This window comes from Antechinus flavipes, chromosome 5 (genome assembly GCF_016432865.1).
Source record: "Antechinus flavipes isolate AdamAnt ecotype Samford, QLD, Australia chromosome 5, AdamAnt_v2, whole genome shotgun sequence".
NCBI lineage: Eukaryota > Metazoa > Chordata > Mammalia > Dasyuromorphia > Dasyuridae > Antechinus > Antechinus flavipes.
In genome coordinates, this window is record NC_067402.1 from 103,642,196 (window position 1) to 103,662,491 (window position 20,296).

Here is a 20,296-nt window from a genome sequence, read left to right on the forward strand (position 1 = left end):
TTAACTAATAAGATCCCAGATCTCATCCAAGGAGAAATTCCCCAAGCCTCTAGTGCTGATAAGCTGAGAACAGAGACATGATAAAGGTCCTCTATAGGTTGATATCTTCCAGAGGTCTTTCTCCCCATTTAGGGACCAAAGAAACTCCCTTATCTTCTTTCTTGAAGCTTGAAGTCAAACCATCAGGGTTTCCATGCTCCCTCACAGAGGTATAAAGCATGGCATAATCAATCTTCACCAATAAGGAAAGTCTTATGTAAAATGGATTTGAGCTGAGTTATACCACCATATAATTCTAGGCAAGTCAATTTATGTTTACCTCAGTTTCCTCATCTATAAAATTGTAATAATGATTGCACCAACCTCACAGGGTTGTTGTGATGGCCAGATGAGATAATATATGCAAAGGACTATATAAATGCTATTATTAATATATGCAAAGGACTATATAAATGCTATTATTACCTCATGCCACCATGAGGACACTTTCCACATGGTGGAAGGGTGGGAAAACAAGGAGTGTTGTGCTCACCCCAAGAGGGATTATAAATTTCAGGATGATTCATCAGAAAAGATCTATGGTTATTTGTGAAATGTAGAGACCAAAAGACATTACAATTAAAATGTAAATGTACATTATGAAGCCATGTATGAGATCCTGTACAATGAATGGAATATGTCACTAGGTCGGGTGAATTTAAAAGAGAAATTCAGGGACCCTTAAAAGAGGGCTGGGAGAGGAGAAATAGCAGGGAGGTGTGTTCTCAATATGGATCAGGGAATGAAGGACGTTGTTGAGACCAGGAAGGGGAAGAAGGCAGAAGAGGTTGAGACTATGAAAAGGAAAAAGAGAAAGGGTAGAGCAGGACAGACAACCCACCCACATTGAATGGTGGCCAATATGGAAAGATTTTGATGGGATATAGCACAAGTTGGGGAATAGCTCAGACAGACTAGATAAAAAAGCTCTCTAGGACCCATTCAAGAAAAAATGAGTAATATCACAAAGTACAAATAGTAGGAAGCATAGAAATAGGAATGTGCAGTCACAAAGGACATACACCTTAAGGCAGAGCTTCCAAATATCCAGATGAAAATAAGCATGATTGGTCCTTGGCAACATTATGAAGTCAATAATCATTTATTATATCTTTACTATGTGCCTGATACTGTGATAAGAGCTAGGGACAAAAAGAAAGGAAAAGATTCCCTGCCTTCAAGGAGTTTATATTTTAAAGGAAGAAGCAAAAGATAAATTAGGCCTATACATGATATATACAGAGGTGGTGGAAGGTTATCTCAAAGGGAGAGACACTAGTGGATGTAGGTGGAGGAGGAATATAGCCCAGGACAAATCTTCTCTTGAAGGTAGAAATTAGAAAGGACAAAAGATCCATTCTAAGGATGGGGACTGGAAAGGTAAAGATGCAGATATGAAATGCAGTATCATGTGCGAAGCAGACAAAACATAATGACTCTAGAATAAAGACTGAAAAGGAGAAAAAAGACCATATTAAAGAGCTTTAAATTTTAACCAAGTGAGATCCTGGCAGTAATAGGGAGCTAGAGATCATTGGACCAGTGGGTGAGCACTTAGGTGGGAGACCTAAGCTTTAGGAAAATCACTGCTGGCTGCTGCTGCTGGATTGTAATAGGGAGAGATAAGGTAGGGAGTTCAGTTAGAAGGCTATTGCTGTATTGCAGGTGAGAAGCCTTGAGGGTCCCAACGAGGGTGGGAGACATGTGAATGGAGAAGAAATGCCAACCAGAGACCTTGTGATAACAAACAAGCTTTAGCAACAGACTGGCTACTTGGGGTGAGGGAGAAGAGTTGAGGATGACATGTTGCACACCTAAGATAAGTGGATAGCAATGCCCCAAGCCACAATGGAGGAAGATTTAGGACAGTCCTATTTGGATAGTTTGAGTTGGAGAGGAGTAAAGGACCCCTAGCCAAGGTGAGATGTTCAAAGGCTGTTGATCTGTGACATAGTTCAGGAGACTTCTCAGTGTTCAGTCATGTCTGACCCTTCATGATTCCATTTGGGTTTTCTTGGCAGATATACTACAGTTTGCCATTTTCTTTTCCTGCTCATTTTACAGAGAAGAAACCTAAGGGTACAGGGTTAAGACAAGACTTTCCCAGGGTCACATAGCTAATAATGTTTGAGAATACATTTGAACTCAGGAAGAGCCTTCCTGGCTTCAGGCCAGTGTTCTATCTACTACGCCAAGGCCATCTGGCTACCCAGCTCATCTCCCATGGATTCAATATTCTGAAAGCTTTGGGTCACACTAATAAGATGGAATTTTAAGTACAAAGGTAGTCGGGAGTCGGGTACACTTAGGTTTTAAAAAATCAATTTCCAGTAGATCAAAGCATAGTACTTTTACCTTGTTTGCTTTTTTGTTTTTTTTTTCCTTTCTTGTGGTTTTTCACCCTTTTGAGTTTTTTTTCCTTGCACATGACAAATATGGAAATATGGTTGTAAGAATTACATGTTTAACCTATAAGGGGTTGCTTGCTGTCTAGGGGAGGAAGGAGAAGTGGAGAAAAATTTGGACACAAGGTTTTGCAAAGGTGAATGTTGAAAACAACATTGCATGTTTTTAGAAAAATAAAATAAGTTTGAAAAATGTCAACTTTATAACTACAAAACTGAGGGAGGAGGCATAGCTAGCCAGCAATTTGTAACTTAAAAATTGAAATTAATTCAACCTATGGGAGATGACAATATCACTAAGAAAATATAAATCAAAAACAGAAGAGGCTCTAAGAAATAGGAAAATTATTTTCTAGCTTTTCTACTTTTCTGATTACTTTGAGAAATCATTTACACTACTGAAAATCATTCAATACAATAATGCAAGTCTATCTGTATGTTTTAACTTAATCTTTAACAAATTCAGACTTGACTTAGGGAAAACTTCCTAAGTAGTGCCATCCCAACATTAAACCGTCAGCTTCCGGAAGCTGAGAACTCCCCTCTCCTTTGGAAGTCTTCAAGAAAAAATAGGGTGATCAATTCAACATTTGTTATTACTTAATTACTTGTCAGGTAGATTGGTCATTGATGTTTCTTACAATTCTGATATCAAAGTTGAACTTCTATTCCAGCCCTCCTTTTTAACTTGTGACCAGACAATTCATTATTAGGCGGGGCTCCAATTTCTGTATTTGTGAAATAAGGGAAAGCTCGGTGGTGCCATAATTCATCGAATGGGGCCCTGGAGTCAGAAATATCTTCCAAATCTGACAACAGATATCAGCTGTGTGACCCCGGGCAAGTCACGTTAGTGTTTGCCTCAGTTTCTTCCTCTGTAAAACAAAAAGGCAAACTGCTCCAGCATCTTTGCCAAGAAAACCCAAATAGGGTCACAAAGTGTCAGATGTTGGGTGTTGGACCCTCAAGTTTCTTCTGGCTCTTTCCATCTCACATTGGCCTTTTCTCTCCTGTAAAAGTTAAGCTTCTTCCCACCTGAAATTCTATTACAATTAGAGCTCACAATGAAAATAATTCTGCTTTCATTAACCTTTTCTTAATTCCTCTTCCTCTCCATCCCTTGCCGGACTCACAAATGCCATAAAAAGAATTGTCCTATGTCTTCTTACCTACTCCAACTTGAGTAAATGGAAATGACTGGATAAAACAGAGAGGCCATTAATAGTTCTTTATCAACTTGCAAAGAATCAATCAATAAGCATTTATTAAGCGCCTACTATGTGCCAGGCACTTGTGCTAAGCACTGGGGATACAAAAAATAATAATAAAGGCAAAAAATATAGTCCCTGCTCTCATGGAGCTCACAGTCTAATGGGGGAGACAAGCAAACAAATACGTACAAGCAAGGTATATAAATAAGAAATAGAAAAAAGGCACAAGAATGAAAAGGGGATTGGGAAAGATGTGTATATGATGGAATTTGTTGACTCATAGGAAGACAATAAATGTGATGAGACAAGGGGAACAGCGAGAAGATGCCCAGCTGAGATGTGGAACAGCAAAAGAGGTGTCACTGGGTTAAAGAGTACACAGTACAATTAGACTGAAAAGATGGGAGGTGGGGGAGGAGGGGGGAATCTAGGCTTTGAATGCCAAAAAGATAATTTGTATTTGATTCTGGAATATACAGCTAGTTTATTTGGTGGGAAGATGGTCTACACGACATTGTGAGCTCTGCACTTTAGGAACATCACTTTGGCCACTAGAGGACAGAGTGGGGTGAGAAGTCGGGAGGCAGGCCGGCTTGTCTGCAGAGAAAAGGAGGCTTCCTGGGCTATGCTGCAAAGGTGAAATGGACCCAGGCTGGGCCATAGCCAGGAATCCAGCCAACTCCTAGGCTGTGACTGAGGGACTGGGAAGATGGTATTCCTGACAATACCTTGGTTCTGTGCTGTTTCACAGTTTTTATCAAGGATTCTGATAAAGGCATAGATGGCAAAGAAGGCAAACAATTGGGGGTATTCATAGCTAAGGTGTCTTTTAAGAATCCAGTTACAAAAATACCTAGAGGCTTTGGGTCAAACGTAATAACAGGGTTTTCTTGGCAGATAGGAATAAATGTATTATTAGGGATAAATGTAGTCTTACACTTAGGTTTAAAAAAAAAATCCTACACAAACCAGGAAGAAAACACAGCTAGACAATTCATTAAAAAAAAAAAAAAGGCATTTTTAGGTTAGCCAAAAATGTGAATGCAATTTTAGATTTCATTGTGAAGCACAGCTTCCAAGAAAAGGGGAGTAATGCTCTTTCTGTAACTTTCTGTCATCTGCCTTTAGAGCAATGGACAGAACACAGGACCTGGAGTCATAAAGAACAAAGTTCAAATTAGGCCTCAGGCACTTACTAGCTGTGCAACCCTGGGCAAGTCACTAAGCCTGTTTGTACCTTTGCCAAAAAAACCTTATCAAAAATATGGTCCATGAGGTCACAAAGAGTCAGACACAACTGAACAACAAAATCTGCCTTGACTAGGCCACATCTGGATTACCATATTCATCTCTGGAAAGACTTTGATAGGGGACAGGAGTGCTATCTTCAGACACTCAAAAGGCTTCATGTGGAAGATGGATTCACCTTATTTTGGCTTGATCCTGATAGTCAAAACCAGGAGCATCGAGGAGTGAAATTTGTTGCAAATATAGACAAGACATTAATTACAGCTAGCAAAGAGTGGAATGAATGGCCTCAGAAGTGAATTCTCCTTTATTAGAAGTCTTTTGGGAAAGCCAGCTAATAGTTGCTCAGATTCAAGCTGCAAGGAAATGGTCTTTGTATTTCCTTTAACTTTCAGATTTTGTGAAGTGCTACTATCCTTGAACTACACTTTCCCATATCCCAGTCCCAATATGACAATCCACAGAATGATGGCTTAAAATTCCCACTGTAGCTTGTCCTAGACAGGAGAGGAAGGCACTACTCAAAAGATCCCTCAATTGATCATGTATGTGGGGGATAGTTGTTGGCATGGAAACTGAGCACAGCCCTTGAATGGGAAACATAACCTCTGACAAGCTGCTGAGTCTCTTGGGGCCTCTTGGAATATATAAGGCCTTCATTTATAGAAACATGGCTTAAGGTCAATTTATTAAAATTTTATTGGATTTTAAATTCCATACATGGTATGGCTGATTTTCATAGTTGATTATGTGACATAATCATCTCAAAAAACAAAACTTAAAAATGAGTGAAATTTTAATTCTAGTTCTTCCACTGTCATCTATCTTTACTGGGCCTCAGTTTCCTCCTCAAAATCTATCCCTTCCAAATAGATTAATTTCCACATCTGTAAAATGAAAAGATCATGGAAGTTGGGACCAAAAAGACCACATTTAGTTTAACCCTCTCACTCTGCAAATTAGAAAACTAGATTTATTAATTTCTTAACTGGTTTGGAGTCTCATGCCTCAATGGGGGGTCATGAAATCATGTTTTATTATTTTATATATGTGTCTACATATACAGGGCCACATAAAAATTTCTAGGGGAAAAAGGGTTCTCAAGTGGAAAAAAATCTAACACGTCCTTGTCTAGATAATTTCTATAAAATTTTTATTTTCCTTTATCTAGGCCCAGAAACCTGGCTATATTGTAGGGGAAAATGCAATTTGTCGTTCCAAAAAATCAAACATGCTTGAGGAATCTTGACTTCTAGGAAAGCCTCTTGCAATGACTGAAGATTAACTCTAGTATTCTGTGGAACTAATCACAAAAAGGAAACTTCTGGAGTCAGAGTCCAGTGCCCAACTGAACAACTCCTGTTGTTCCAGGAGTGATTTTTTAAACTCACTTCAGAGGTCATAGAGAATTATTTCTAGGGTAGACATTGTTGGATCGGGACAAATGAGGAAGATGCTATTTCCCCGTTCACCAAATGTAGCAAATCCAACAGGCCCTCCTGAGCTTACCCCAGCTGGAGTAGTGGAGATCCCAGGTGAGGTGGGCCAAGGGAAACAAGACAGACTCTTTAATCCATCCCAGTAGGTATCCAACACTTATATAAAAGGAAAAGGAAAATCCCCAAAGATCCTTTCCCTCCTCCATTTGGTAGAATTGCCCTAGGAGAGAGTGATTCTCTTCCCCTTTGTACCATGCAACATTGGCATTCCCTTTCCCAAACTCCAAAGAATATGTCACAGGATTAATAAACTCATGAAGTTACAACTGGAACTTTAGAGAAATACAGAAAAAAAACAAGGTCCAAAGAGGGTGACAGCCATGGTAATAAAAGTACTAGAAATATAGACACAACAGGCTTGGCATTTGGATCAGTCTACCTTGTTATCAGATGTGGAAAGCCCAAGGAATGTAACTGCCCCTGCAGTCCAACCTCCATCCTCTTTTGCTGACTGATGCTTGCACCCAAGGGAAACTTTTCAGATGAGTAGTTGTCCCCATGTATGTTAATTGATTTTTTTATGAGGTTTTTACTGACCAATTCTGGTCAAAAAACCATTGGGTTATAAATCTTCCCCCTTCTCTTTTTGAATCAGGGAAAAGAAACACTCTATTTCTAGCTTCAATGTAGTGAAGCAAATCTGGGTCCCCTGCTATTCATTTATTGCTCTATTCAGGACTTCCTTGGCTGGTACTGTCCTGAAAAACAAACACAAACCCATTTAAATCAAGTTCAACTCAGATCAAATTCAAGTCTTTCTGTTGGCCTTACCTCCCAATGGTAATCTGCTTTCTTAGGGTCTCAATTCCTATTCTCCTTTGCTTTTCGCTTGTACCTACTACCTAGTATTATGGGGTCTAATTTCTGTATTAAGTTTCTAGCCATGGTAGCCTGGGATTCAAATTCTGTGTGGCTCTAGCAATCCTTTAAGGAGTTAAGTTCCCTAGATACCTAACATCTTTTACATTAACCTCTACCTGCTTGCACTGATTGATTACATTATCAATGACTACACTATTCACTCCCTCAGTTCCAAACTTGCTTCACTGAACGCCAACTATGTAAAACTGCTTTCTACTTCCTGGAATTCCTGGACTTAGCTTCAGACTTGTTTACAAGAATCCCCTTAAGTCCTTTGGTATCTACTCCTTTCAATCAAAACAGCACTCGGTGACTTCCTATTCACTGACTCGATGGCAGACCCCAAGCTTATATACTTAACACTAATCTTCAGTAACCCCACCAACTTGCTCTGGCTGATTACTTGAAATCCGGATGTCTTTTGCCTTTTCTCCTTTTATTTCCCTACAAATCTCAAGACTTATAACCAATGCCACACCCTAGCTGAAGTTCCAGTATTGGTAATGTTTTCCTGAGTCTTCTTCACTTGATGACAGAAGGAACTAGGCAGAATTTTTTTCTTAAAAATACAATGTCTTTTACATACAATACTAATAATACTAGGCAAATGTCAGAATCAGAATCCAAAAAAATGTGACAGGCTGGAATGATGGACTGAAGGATGAAACTTAAGAGTGAAAGTAAATCACACAACTATATCATAGCAAAGACCAAACTTTCACACTGTTTAACCCAGATCATGTTATTGGATTTAATATATTTCACATAGATATCCTTTAATTCATATTATTCTCTAATCTAGACTAGCCTGAGTTACTGAAGTCTAAGCTATTTGGTAATTTGTTATTTGATTTCCTGATGGCCTAAGACTTAATGTCCTTCTCAAAATGCCCAATGCTACTATGAATTGGCTAGCACAGTGGTCTACTGTTTTTTAACAGTAAGGATTCATATGAATCACTTTAAGTTGTTCTGTGTTCACTGAAGGACTTAAAACAATGTATTTAAATTGATACAGATGAAAGTTCAGTTTAACATAGTATCAAGAATGTTCACTAATATTGGTTACAAAATTGATAATATTTTAAAAAACTACTCAGGGATTAAAAACAAATTTTGCTGACAAGGAAGCTGTAGGATCTTAGACTTCAAGAAGAGGTGAGTGATTAAGAAAAATGTCCTGGATGACTGAATCATTCACCCACCCGGGAAGGAATCAGACATCTCTTCCACTCAACTCACACACTGAATATATTTGGATTCTCATTCCCAGCAAGCAACTTCTTCGACGAAAGAGCACTCTTGGATGTTGATCTACTTCCTAGAAGACCACAAATTTAAGATGACTAGCTCTTTTAAAACAGATGAGGTGGAAAGGCAGTAGATAAACAAGCATTAAAGATCTTATTCATCTGAGTGATTCACAACATTTTACTCTAAACTTAGGATTTATTGTGCAGTATATTTCGGTTACTTGCCAATACTGGGCACATACATTAGTCTATCTTCTCTTTCAACTTGATATTTTTTCTACTCTATGCTCTAGATCTGTATCTTGCACCATAAGTGTCTCTATCATTTTGCTTTCCAGATATTAGCAAAGGATACTGGCAAAACAAGAGCCCCTTCAGCAAACGGGATTTAAGACTAGGATTTAGATATGGATTTCTTTTAGAGCTAAACTGTTATTCAATTAAAACATTACTAATTTCCTTACACTTTCAAAGACCTTATTAGGTGTAAAATCAACTCTTAGTAATCAAATACTGTTCCTCTCAATGCTGTGTTTATCCTGTTTTTTAATTTCATTTTGTGCTGCTGAATAAAAGGAGAATCAGAATTTTTCTTTTTGCAGGTCCAAGCCCCTCCCTGTGGCAGGTGTTATAAATCTGAGTAACTGAATATAAACAGTACAGATGGCCTGGGTTAAACAGTTATGCCCATAGTTCAGAATTTTTGAAAGTGTCTCCTTATATCTTTTGTATATTACATAGAAAGGAATTATCAATGGCAGGAAAAGGTGAGGAATGTCCACAGGACAAAGTGCTATGTGACAACTTACTTAACAATGCAGGTTTGTTTAATGGTGATGGTGGTGGTGGTAGTGGTGGTGATGACTGTTGTTTTCATTTTATTATCTTTTTTTTTTTTAAACAATTAAGAGGTGTAGCCTTTACACTCCACAAGGAAAAAAACAAACACAAGAAGTGCTTAAGAAAAATTCCCCACCCCCCCAATAACCTAAACATAGCAATTCAATGGTAACAGAAAAATCAAGACAAGGTTTGATTTCAAAATTTCAATAAAAATGCAAAAGGTGTAATGCAACAGCTGTTCAACTTCCAAATCTAAATAGGCACTGTTTAAAAAAAGGGGGGAAAAAAAACCAAACATTTCCATTTTCTCCAGAACACACACTCTAGCAACAAATGCAACCAACTAGCAATTAATCAGTGGGAACAGAAATTTCTAACCCAAGTTATATGGCCTCTCCAATTCCTGCCCCACTTTGCAATTTGGGGTGGCAGGTGGGAGGGTAGAACAGAAGGATAGAGGAAGAAATCAAAATAAGACTCCCAAAGCTGCTGCTGACTAGAAAAAAAGAATTTTACAAATGTTCAAGAAAGCCCAAGGCAAGTAACACAATTTGTTCACTCTAACTTCTACTGAAAATAAAACATTGAGATCTGCAATTTACTACATAAAACTGCACTTGTGAACAGAATAACCTTTCAGAATTGAATTAAGGTTCATCAGAAACTATGGATGCAATTTTAGACTTCATCCAGGAAAAGACGTTCAGTTCAGATTGAGTTAAAGCCAAACTTTAGATACTGTACATCTAGCCTAGTTGGATCGGTGTCTGGAACTGCTGGGTTGCCTTGAACAGCTGTAAACTAAACAATTGTATGTAACTCCATAGGAAGCTTAAGGACTGAGGAAATGTACAGCCTGTTAGATCTCCCCGGCTTCACGCTCTTCTGAGCTCCTCCTGTCTTCTGATCGGCCATTAGCACTCTCATAAGAACGTTTCTTATCTTTCCTCTCTCTGTCACGAGGAGACCTCTCTCTGGAACTCCTATCTTTGTCACGTGATGCTAGGTCTTGGTCTCTTAATGACCGCTCTTTATCTCCAGAAGACCTTTCTTTTGAGGATCTGAAAAACATTAAGAAGCCAAATTTGACATGCTAAATAGAGGAAGCCCAGAATCACAAATGAAAGACTAAGAATTTGTACAAAGTAATTATCATGAGAATGAATATAGAGGGAAAACAGCAATAAAAACACTTATCAGAAAGAACAGAATTCGGCTGTGGATAATGTAAGACACAGAATGATTTAAGGATGACCCAGGAAAAGAAATCTGCAAATATAAGGTTTGAGTTAAAAAATTTAAGTTGAACAATTCAACACACTTTAGTTTCACAGTGCCATATAATTTTACAAATTAAGAAACAAAATGAAATTTTAATTTTAATTTCTATATCAAACATGTTATTAAGCACTGTAATAGTACAACTAAAAGTCCATCAAAGATGCCATTAAATTAAAACAAATAATAAAATGAGTCAACTCCAAAGAAGTGGATTATTGACTTGCAGAATGAAGTAGAAGGCCTAGAATAAGATAGACTTTGAGGACAAGAAAAGAAGCTGGCTACTTTAATAGGTGGGAGGTTTAAATAAAAAATGTTTCCAGTAAGAAGAAAACTATTCTTTCTGACTTAGCTAAATGAGTAATGGCCTTAATAAGTAAATGTAAGACATTTTTTCAGAATATCAGTTAAGAAGCACCTCAAAAGCTACCCATCTAGATCAAATGAAATATGAATCACGAATACATTCTTTCCACCCTCCCTCACCCTCATCTAGCTTCCATATTTAACAAGGTCCATATTTGACCCATTAGTTACTCCTGCCCTGTAGGGCTAATCCTTCTTCCACATGTATCTTTAAAAATACGTATCTTGATTCCCTCTAGGTCTTTTCTTCTTCTTCAAGATATACACCCTAGTTCTTGAACTCAAAAGTCTTCACCATTCTAATTATCATCTTGGTTTCCTGCCTCTGGAAATTCTCTTTTAAAAAAATGTAGCAATGACATAAAAAGAAATCTTAAAATAAATTAAAAATTTAAAAAATTGTCATTCACCCTACTATCCTAGCAACCAATGAAACACTACTGCCATTCTGTCTTTAAAATTCAAGAGAAAAGGTAAGGAAAAAGAAATTAGATCAAAACTTATAAAGATTTAAAGATAAGTAAAAACAAGACAAATGCAAAAATAATCATACAGCTAATAAATGGCAAAGTTAGGATTCATAATCCCCATACCTATACTGCAGGATAAGAAATGTACAGAATGATAATACTAAGGTGTTATTAAGACCTTATATTAAAGAAAGATTAAATAAAATTATAAATTATGCTTAATTTATTTTACTAAAACATGAAAAAACTAGTGCATTTTTTGAAAGCCATTCAATTCACTGATTTAAAAAAATTGTAAATTTTATCTGAAATAGCATCCTTGAAAAGAACAATTAATCACACATTAGTTTATTTAAAGAGTTTTGAATTCCCTTCTATTACTGATTAAACTCATTCCAGTTATTTGGGAGATTATACAGAAAAATAAACAGAACCTTTCAAGGCCTGACCTTGTGTGTGTGTGTAAAAATTTTTTACTATTCTTCAACATGAAACCTCTAACAGATGCCACACATACAAAAGTTTGACAAATGGAGTAACTAGTCATAACTTCAGAATACTGATGAAGGTACATGCTTCCAGATCTCAGCAGAATGAAGTAGAAATCAGGAAGGAGTTATCTAGATAGGCCCCATGTACTGATTTGTGTTTTTTAACTACTGATCTATTGAGACTCCCTTCAAGAAGTTGTAAAAGTATTGATTGGTTAGATTTTTTTTTTTTTTTTTTTAAGTGTTGGCTCCATGAAACAAAGCCAGTTTTTGTTCCAGGATCCAGAAAGCAACTACATGGCCCCTAAAATCTTTCAGAGCATGGCCAACGAGTGCTAAGTATCAAAGTTTTACTCTTACCTCACATGCTAACCACTTAGTCTGGTACTCAAAATCCTTTTAAGAATAAACACTAACGGTAATGTCATTCTAATGCAGAGATTCTTAAGATTCTTTTTGTATTATAGAAAGACCCTTTTGATAATCTGTTTAAGCCTATAGACCTTTTCAAAAATGTTTTTAAATGCATAGAAGAAAATAAAATACATAGGACTATAAAGGAAACTAATCATTTTTAAATGTTTATCATAGTATTAACAAATTCACAGATACCATGTGTCTAATAAATGTTTCTCTTTTATTTTCCCTGCTCTTCAGGGTTTTTTTGCAATCCTAAGGTCCTAATTCCATCCTGTCAAGTCTGTCCCTAAAAATCAACAAGTTTTTATCATGTACTTCTTCATTACTTCAAGAACCTGTTATTTTTTCAATTTGGACAATGACCATCTTTTTAATAAAAGGTAAAAGATTCGCCATTTTCCAGTTACAGAGGAAAACCTCTCCTTAGAAAACTGATGCACCACAAATGCAACACTGGGACCATATTCAATGCAGCCTCTCTCCAACTGGGTAGGATTACAAGAATTTGTGCCCCACTAGCAATAACCTTCAAGAATCCAAGGGTATCTATAGAAGACTTTGGTTGAGGCTATTCTTAAAACTTCATCATCCTTAAAAAGGGGGCAAATGAGGGAAAAAGAAAATCCAATTATAATTTTGATTTATGACCAAGAACTTATGCAGTTTTCTTCTCATAGTGTTCTACACTGAACCTAAGAATTCTTTCTTTTTATTATATAAACTGGGAGAGGGTTCTCTTTTTTCTCTCAAATTATAAGAAAATTTTTATTACTCTTTTAATCTGTTCCCAGCCCAATGACTATCTTTCATGAGATGAAGCAAAGTTGGAGAAAAATGTTTACTATGCAGAGAACTTTTTTTTTTTTGTCCAAAATAAAAATTTTCTTTTCTCCCCTTAATCTTCATATCATCTGCTATTAATCTCAATGATTTTCTAAAGGTGTAACCCCTAAATATGCATTTTTTTGGTTCAAATTCTAACACTATTCCTGCTCACATTTTCTGTTGTCTTCATGGCATCTTGTATAGACCGATAAACTAAAATCCAAGATCCTTATAGACAATCCTCCTAAATTTTCCCTTTATCATCAATAATACTCTGTTTATTTCCCAGGCTCAAAAGATTCAACTTCTGCTCTATTCCTTCCCATCCTCTGCCATCCCCTTTCAGTTGTTAATTCATACTTATTTCTTCCCTATATTCTTTCAAATATGCTTTTATTTATTTCTTTTCTTTGCACAGCTATATCCTAATCTAAGTCCCCATCCAAATCAACTGCTTCCAAGCTGGTTTCTGTACTCATCACTCACTATTCTAATTTATCTTAGCTATAGCTAAAACAATAATTAAAAAACTAACTTCCAATGTACTGCTGCATTCAGAAATATATACACACACCACACACATACATATAAAATTATGTGTGGTATGTTTATATGCATTCGTTCAAGGATGAACAGATGATGAATGCTGAGCCCTTACTGCTTCTATAATACGAATTTCAAATTTTCAGTCTGGCCCACAACCACTTTCCCTTGCTTTATCATTTTCAACTACTCAACTCAAATTGATTCACTTAATTAAGCTCCTTTTCCTTTTTGCTAATTCATTTCTCTTATCATCTTCAAAAGTGGTCTCAAAAATCATTTCCTCCCAACGAATCATTTTCTGATTAACCAAAAAGTTCTAATTACTCACTAGTTATGTCCCTTAAGCACACAGACAATGCAAGTAATATTAAATATTTGTACCTACCGATCTTACAGGATCTATTCCTCCCATTGTGCTTCTCCTGGAGTATAGGGATTGTCTTTTTTCTTTTGCATCCCTTAGAATATTTTATAATGTTGCTTTACACAATAAGGTGTGTTCAGTAATAATAATGGAAAGGTTATTATTATAAAGAAAAATTAATAACTGTACATACACTTACAAGTAACATTTTATCCAGAAAATAAATGTTTTATGATCAGAAAATAACAGCAAATAATTGCCCTTGGTTTTATATCAGGGGTGATTTTAACCCAAATGATTTGTCTTATTATTTAAAGAAAAAAATGTAACTATATTTGAAATATATTCTTTAATCTCCATTATTTACTAAATTAATAAAATTATAATCTCACACAGAATATAAACTAACCCTATGAACTGGAATTTCAGTGTTAGTACCTTCTTTTGGATCGCTCTCTGCTCCGGTCTCTGGAGCTATGCCGGCTTCTCTGGTGGCTACGACTGCGGCTACGGCTGCTAGAACGTGATCTGTGACGATGGCGTTTCTCACGGGACTTGGATCTAGTTCTTCTCTTTCGTTCTCGTGAAGTAGAACGAGATCGATGTCTACGATGCTCTCGGGACCTGGATCTGTAAATAAATTAAGATGAAATTTGAGGTATTCTTATGAAATGTTGTTATTGCTTCACTAAATCTGTTCATGGATAGAGAAACTTGAAAATACTAATAACATGAGGTAAAATTGTCTGTTTTTTTCCTAAAGGACTATAACTTTAAAAATCCTTCCTTTGAATCTTTGAGCTAAGTGCTAGGAGAAACTGGCAGGAAAACATGGGTTAAGTAAGCAGCAAATATATAGAAAAGTACCAGGGAGCATAGTGGATAGAATACAGGACTTGGAATTCTAAAACTTTTGTTTATATCCTACTTCAGACTCTTGTTAGTTGTATGACACCCCTGGTAAGTCACTTAAACTCTTTTAGTGGCTCAGCTTCCTCTTTGTAAAATGGGAGTAGCATCATCTTCCTCATAAGGTTATTTTGAGGATTAAATTAGATTAATATATGTAAAATTCTTGGACAACTTTAAAATACTATATAGTATTAGTTATCATTATTAATATAAAAGGCAGAGATAAAGTAAAATAGAATTACAGAATCTCAAAATCAAAAAACATAAGTAAATCATCTACTCTAATGTACACCTAAAAAATCTTTTCTACCACACACCAAACTCAGGGTCACCTAGCTTTTCCCTGAAGACTTCTAGTGAGAGAAAATTCAGTCCATGTTATTTAAGGTGGCCCCTTTCACTTTAGAGTTAGTCATTACTTTTCTTAATCTTTCCTTATAGCAAGCCTAAACTTGATCCTCTGTAACTTCTTTCCATTACTTCTAAGCCTTCCCTCTGGAGTCAATTAAAACAAAGCCAACTCCTCTTCCATGTGACAGCCTATCAGCTATAATGCATCAATGCCAATCTTCATCTTCTATGCCAATCCTTGTAGATTTCTTTTTACAGGTTAAATGTCTCTTCCTTCAATCCTCAGTGGCCTGAGAAGATCCTCAAGATCTTCTATCACTCTAGTTGCCCTTCTTTGAACACTCTCCAACCTAATGACTTCCTTAAAATTTGGCACTCCAAATTGTATACCATCAAACACATATTGTAAGACCGTGTAAGTATAGCAGGACCATCATCTTCCTAGTGTTAGACACTAATTTTTTTTTCTCTTAATGCAGCCAAGACTCATATTTAAGATTTTAGTTCATTAAGATTTGCAGATCTCTTTCAGACAAACTATACTCCAGCCACATTTTCATCAACTCGAGATCCCTATAGGAACTACTTAGCAGTACTCTTATCTTGAATGAGTCAGAGAAGCAGGAAAGCCATGAGGGTAGATTTTCAGTGAAGACCTTCCCAAGCCAGTTACTGACAATACTGTATCTGACCTGACTCAGATTTACACAACGGACACAGAAATCCCTTAATTGCTCTAGGGCCACCCAAAGAATAAAACAAAACAAACATTTGCTTTGTCTGATTTGACCCACTAAAATGGGTCTCAATTACAAAAAGTTGCTAAGTCACAGAGAGCAGCTTTATATTAGCAAAGAGGGAAGAACAAAACTTGAGTTGCTTTCTGATTGACTTTTTAGTGTTTATATGATGGCCCAGTGGATAGATATTCCCCCTGAGCAGGTTTGGGAGTATATTGTGTTTGGATGATGAAAAAGGAATGTACTGTGTTTAATTGCATTATACACCTTAGGATATTTCTGAAGATTAACCTTTTGAATTTGGTGCCTTTGTATTTAAGCATCTCTTCATTAAAACAAAAGCCAAAATATCTTTTGGGATATTTTTTCAAGCCATAAATAAGCTTAATCTTCCAATATAAGTGAACAGTATATTGTTTTACATAATAAAAGTTTTAAAATATTTTGTAAAAGCTATGAAAATGGGCATATAACCCTTTGATCCAGCAATGTTTCTACTGGGCTTACATCCCAAAGAGCTACTAAAAAAGGGAAAGGGACCTGTATGTGCCAAAATGTTTGTGGCAGCTCTGTTTGTAGTGGCTAGAAGCTGGAAAATGAATGGATGCCCATCAATTGGAGAATGTTTGAGTAAATTGTGGTATATGAATGCTATGGAATATTATTGTTCTGTAAGAAATGACCAGCAGGATGAATACAGAGAGGACTGGTGAGACTTACATGAACTGATGCTAAGTGAAATGAACAGAACCAGGAGATCATTATACACCTCAACAACGATACTGTTTGAGGATGTATTCTGATGGAAGTGGATCTCTTCGATAAAGAGAGCTAATTCAGTTTCAATTTATCAAGGATGGACAAAAGCAGCTACACCCAAAGAAAGAACACTGGGAAATGAATATAAACTGCTTGCATTTTTGTTTTTCTTCCTGGGTTATTTATACCTTCTGAATCCAATTCACCCTGTGCAACAAGAGAACTGTTCAGTTCTGCACACATATATTGTATCTAGGATATACTGTAACCTATTTAACATGTAAAGGACTGCTTGCCATCTGAGGGAGGGCGTGGAAAAATCGGAATAGAAGTGAGTGCAAGGGATAATGCTGTAAAAAATTACCCTGGCATGGGTTCTGTCAATAAAAAAGTTATTAAAAAAAAAAAAAAAGACAATATAGGTGAAAAAAAAAAGTTTTAAGTGGTTTCAATATTCTATGGATCATACTGGTGATATGGAAGTGTGAGGAGGTGATTTTAGCCATTAATTTATTATTTTCCCATTTTGTGTTATTTTTCCTTTCCCTGAAATACATTATTAAATATGATCCTCTTTTCAACACAAATGTTCTTTTAGGAATCCTTTATGTACAGAATCTTGAAACACCATGATCTTTGAAGAATTAATTAAAAGTTTTCCAGGAACCACAAGGACAAATGAGAGCTAGTCGTAGGTAAAAGTATGCCCAATTCTAATGATGACCTATGTGTAAAAAATGGTAAAGGGAAAACCATGATAGATCTATGTAGCAACCACCAAGGAGTAAACAGGAGACAGTCTTAGTGATGCATCTAGTCTCCACAAAATGTGAAAAGGCCTATAGTATACTAAGTAGCTCTGTGGAGAATTTGAGAGACATGGGGAGAAATTCATAGAGGAAAAGGCAATTAAAATGAGGTATCATTACTACCTAGAGAGAGTACCCTCATGGAGAACCTTCATGAATTGACTAAGTTTTAAGAATAGCAAAACACTCTTCAATAACAATAACAAGAAGTTAAGGAACTAGAGTCATATTACCAGCAGCTGGCCAAAACAAACAGCTCATCTTAAAATTTTAACATGTCCTTTCCAAAACAAATTTGCTATTTATGTTAAACCTATTTGTTGATTTCCTAATAAAATAATTTTTTCTCAAAGAGAGAGAATAGGAATTGCTTCATTCTTTAAATTTGTAACCCCAATGTCTGGTATAGTAAATGGAACAAAGTGCATATTTAATGAAATACTTTATTAACTGTGCTTGGGACCACAACTTACTGAACAAAAACAAATAAAAGATTTATATTTATTTCTATTAAATAAACGACTTCTTATTCAGTTCAAACATTTTTGACTATCAGGATCCTTTTAAATACTGATTGTCAACCAGTTGTAACTTTTACCTTTGAGTCATCTACAAATTTGATATATATCTAAGTTATATGAAAAAATGTTCAAACAAACAGGGATTAATACAATTATGGAATTCGCTAAAATTAATCATTTACATTTTTTAATACAGCTCAACTATAGATACTTAACAATGTAAAATCCAAAAGAAGTTCAAATCCTAATTTCAAAAGAGAAACTACTGGTCCTTTATTAATTTATCCTTATCTGATAACAGGAAGATGATAAAACTAATGAAATCTGCCCTTGTTTATTTCTTAAAGAAGTTAAATAATGCAAAACAATCAAGATAAAAAGGCTAAATGAATAAGAAAATTCCCTTATCTGACAAATACTTTTATTTTTCTTGCAAATGAAGAGATATGAAAGACAAGGACAATGCAGGATCATGTGCAGTATTTTATAGATACATGAAAAATTTTTAAAAAAACTTTCACCTCACAAGTAAAAAAAATAGGCAAGAGAAATGAAATGTAAATATGTCAGAGTCAACTTTGGAGCATTTATAAATGCAATTAAAAAGATAATCTACAATTAGATAACATATATTAGATATCCAGAATTTTCAAGGCACATAAGGACTGAATTTTTTTTTCTTTAAATTTCTTTTTTCCTCTAAATTTTTTTCCTCCTATTCTGAACAAATATCAAATGATAAAGTAAACTGAAAAAAAAAAAAAAAGGCTACATATGAAATTGTGAGTTTTGTGAATGAAAGATGTTCTGCACTGAAAAGATCAAATGAGATAAACATTTGTTCTTAATAAAAAATTGTTTTCATCCTTCCCTGAGCTTACACACTGAGGTTCCTTTTTGTAGAAAGCATTGTTCTGATTGCATTCAGCTCTAGAATTGCTAAAATCTACAGCTATTATAGATAAAAGACAAGAAAAATCAAATCATAGTGCCTAAATTATGTCATGAAATTATTCAGAAAATCTCTTCAATTAGCCCATTACTACATATCTCTTGGTAGATACTCCAAAGAGATAAAGAGTTAATGGGAACTTAATAAATGCATACTGTTTGAAGATGACTTGGATGATAGAGTATGGGAAGGACCATAGGGAAACAAGAGGGATTTACTTCCTTGGCCTGTCAGCTTTGAAGAAAAGCAAAAGTATCTACATGAATAAAATGATCATTTAAGAACAATACTGTATGCAACAAAACCATAAAATTTGAATTCAGAAAAGATTTTAGAAGTACAGCAAGTACTTGCTTGCTGAATTGAACTGAATCAACATCAATGATCTGCCGATTTTCCAACCCTGGTGATTTTCCTCAAAGTAACTGTGGTCCTTGTGACAAGGAGAAATCTCCAAAAGAACCAGAGTAAAGGATGTCATCACGAAACTATATGACAGAAAAAGATAGACTGGTCATTTGGGGAGAATAAAGGATGATGAGGAGGCTAGAGTACTTCACTGGCAGTAATCTGATGTTAAGAGAAAGTGAGACAGACTTCCTGCACTGCTGGATCAAATTTGTGAATTTTTAGGATATGGACAAGAGTAACAGAGAGTAGGCAGGCATGAATGGGTTTCTATCTCTATCATAAGAGAGAGTTCTCAAATCAATAACTCTCCATAGATCCATCAGAGTAGGTTCTATGACAATAAATTGTACATCTCCACAAACAGTATAGTAGAAAGTAGTATTAACACAAACTGCACTTAAGAGACTTCAAAATTATTACCAATGATAACTTGAGTACAAATGGTGGTGAAAAACAACAAGGGAGGATATAACTAAAAATCTGAGATTTAAGTCTGGTCATGTAGCAGTAATAAAAGATAACATCTTCCATCTACTATGCCAGTAGGTCATTAAGGTAGTGAATGGATGGTGCTAAATTCAAAGCTTTTAAATCTCCTATGAACATTATCTGAACATTGAATAAGCCAACATTCTAGCAGAGGAATAAAATTCTAAGAATGTTGACCTTATGTGAATAAAACCAAATAACAGAAGTTGAAAGTAAATAGAAAGAGGGTT

At 35.7% G+C, this 20,296-nt stretch overlaps 1 protein-coding gene across 4 annotated transcripts in view; it reads right to left on the reverse strand.

Moving 5' to 3' along the window:
- Positions 1–3,657: 3,657 nt before the first annotated feature.
- Positions 3,658–20,296, reverse strand: part of LUC7L2 (LUC7 like 2, pre-mRNA splicing factor) — a 76,062-nt gene continuing 59,423 nt past the window's right edge. For all 4 annotated transcript variants that reach the window (XM_051963608.1, XM_051963609.1, XM_051963612.1 and 1 more), the window contains 2 exons: positions 14,561–14,752; positions 3,658–10,420 (listed from right to left, as the gene is read on the reverse strand). In XM_051963608.1, the coding sequence (XP_051819568.1) occupies positions 10,219–10,420; positions 14,561–14,752 (394 nt within the window). In that variant the 3' untranslated portion in view covers positions 3,658–10,218. The remainder of the gene's footprint in view (positions 10,421–14,560; positions 14,753–20,296) is intronic.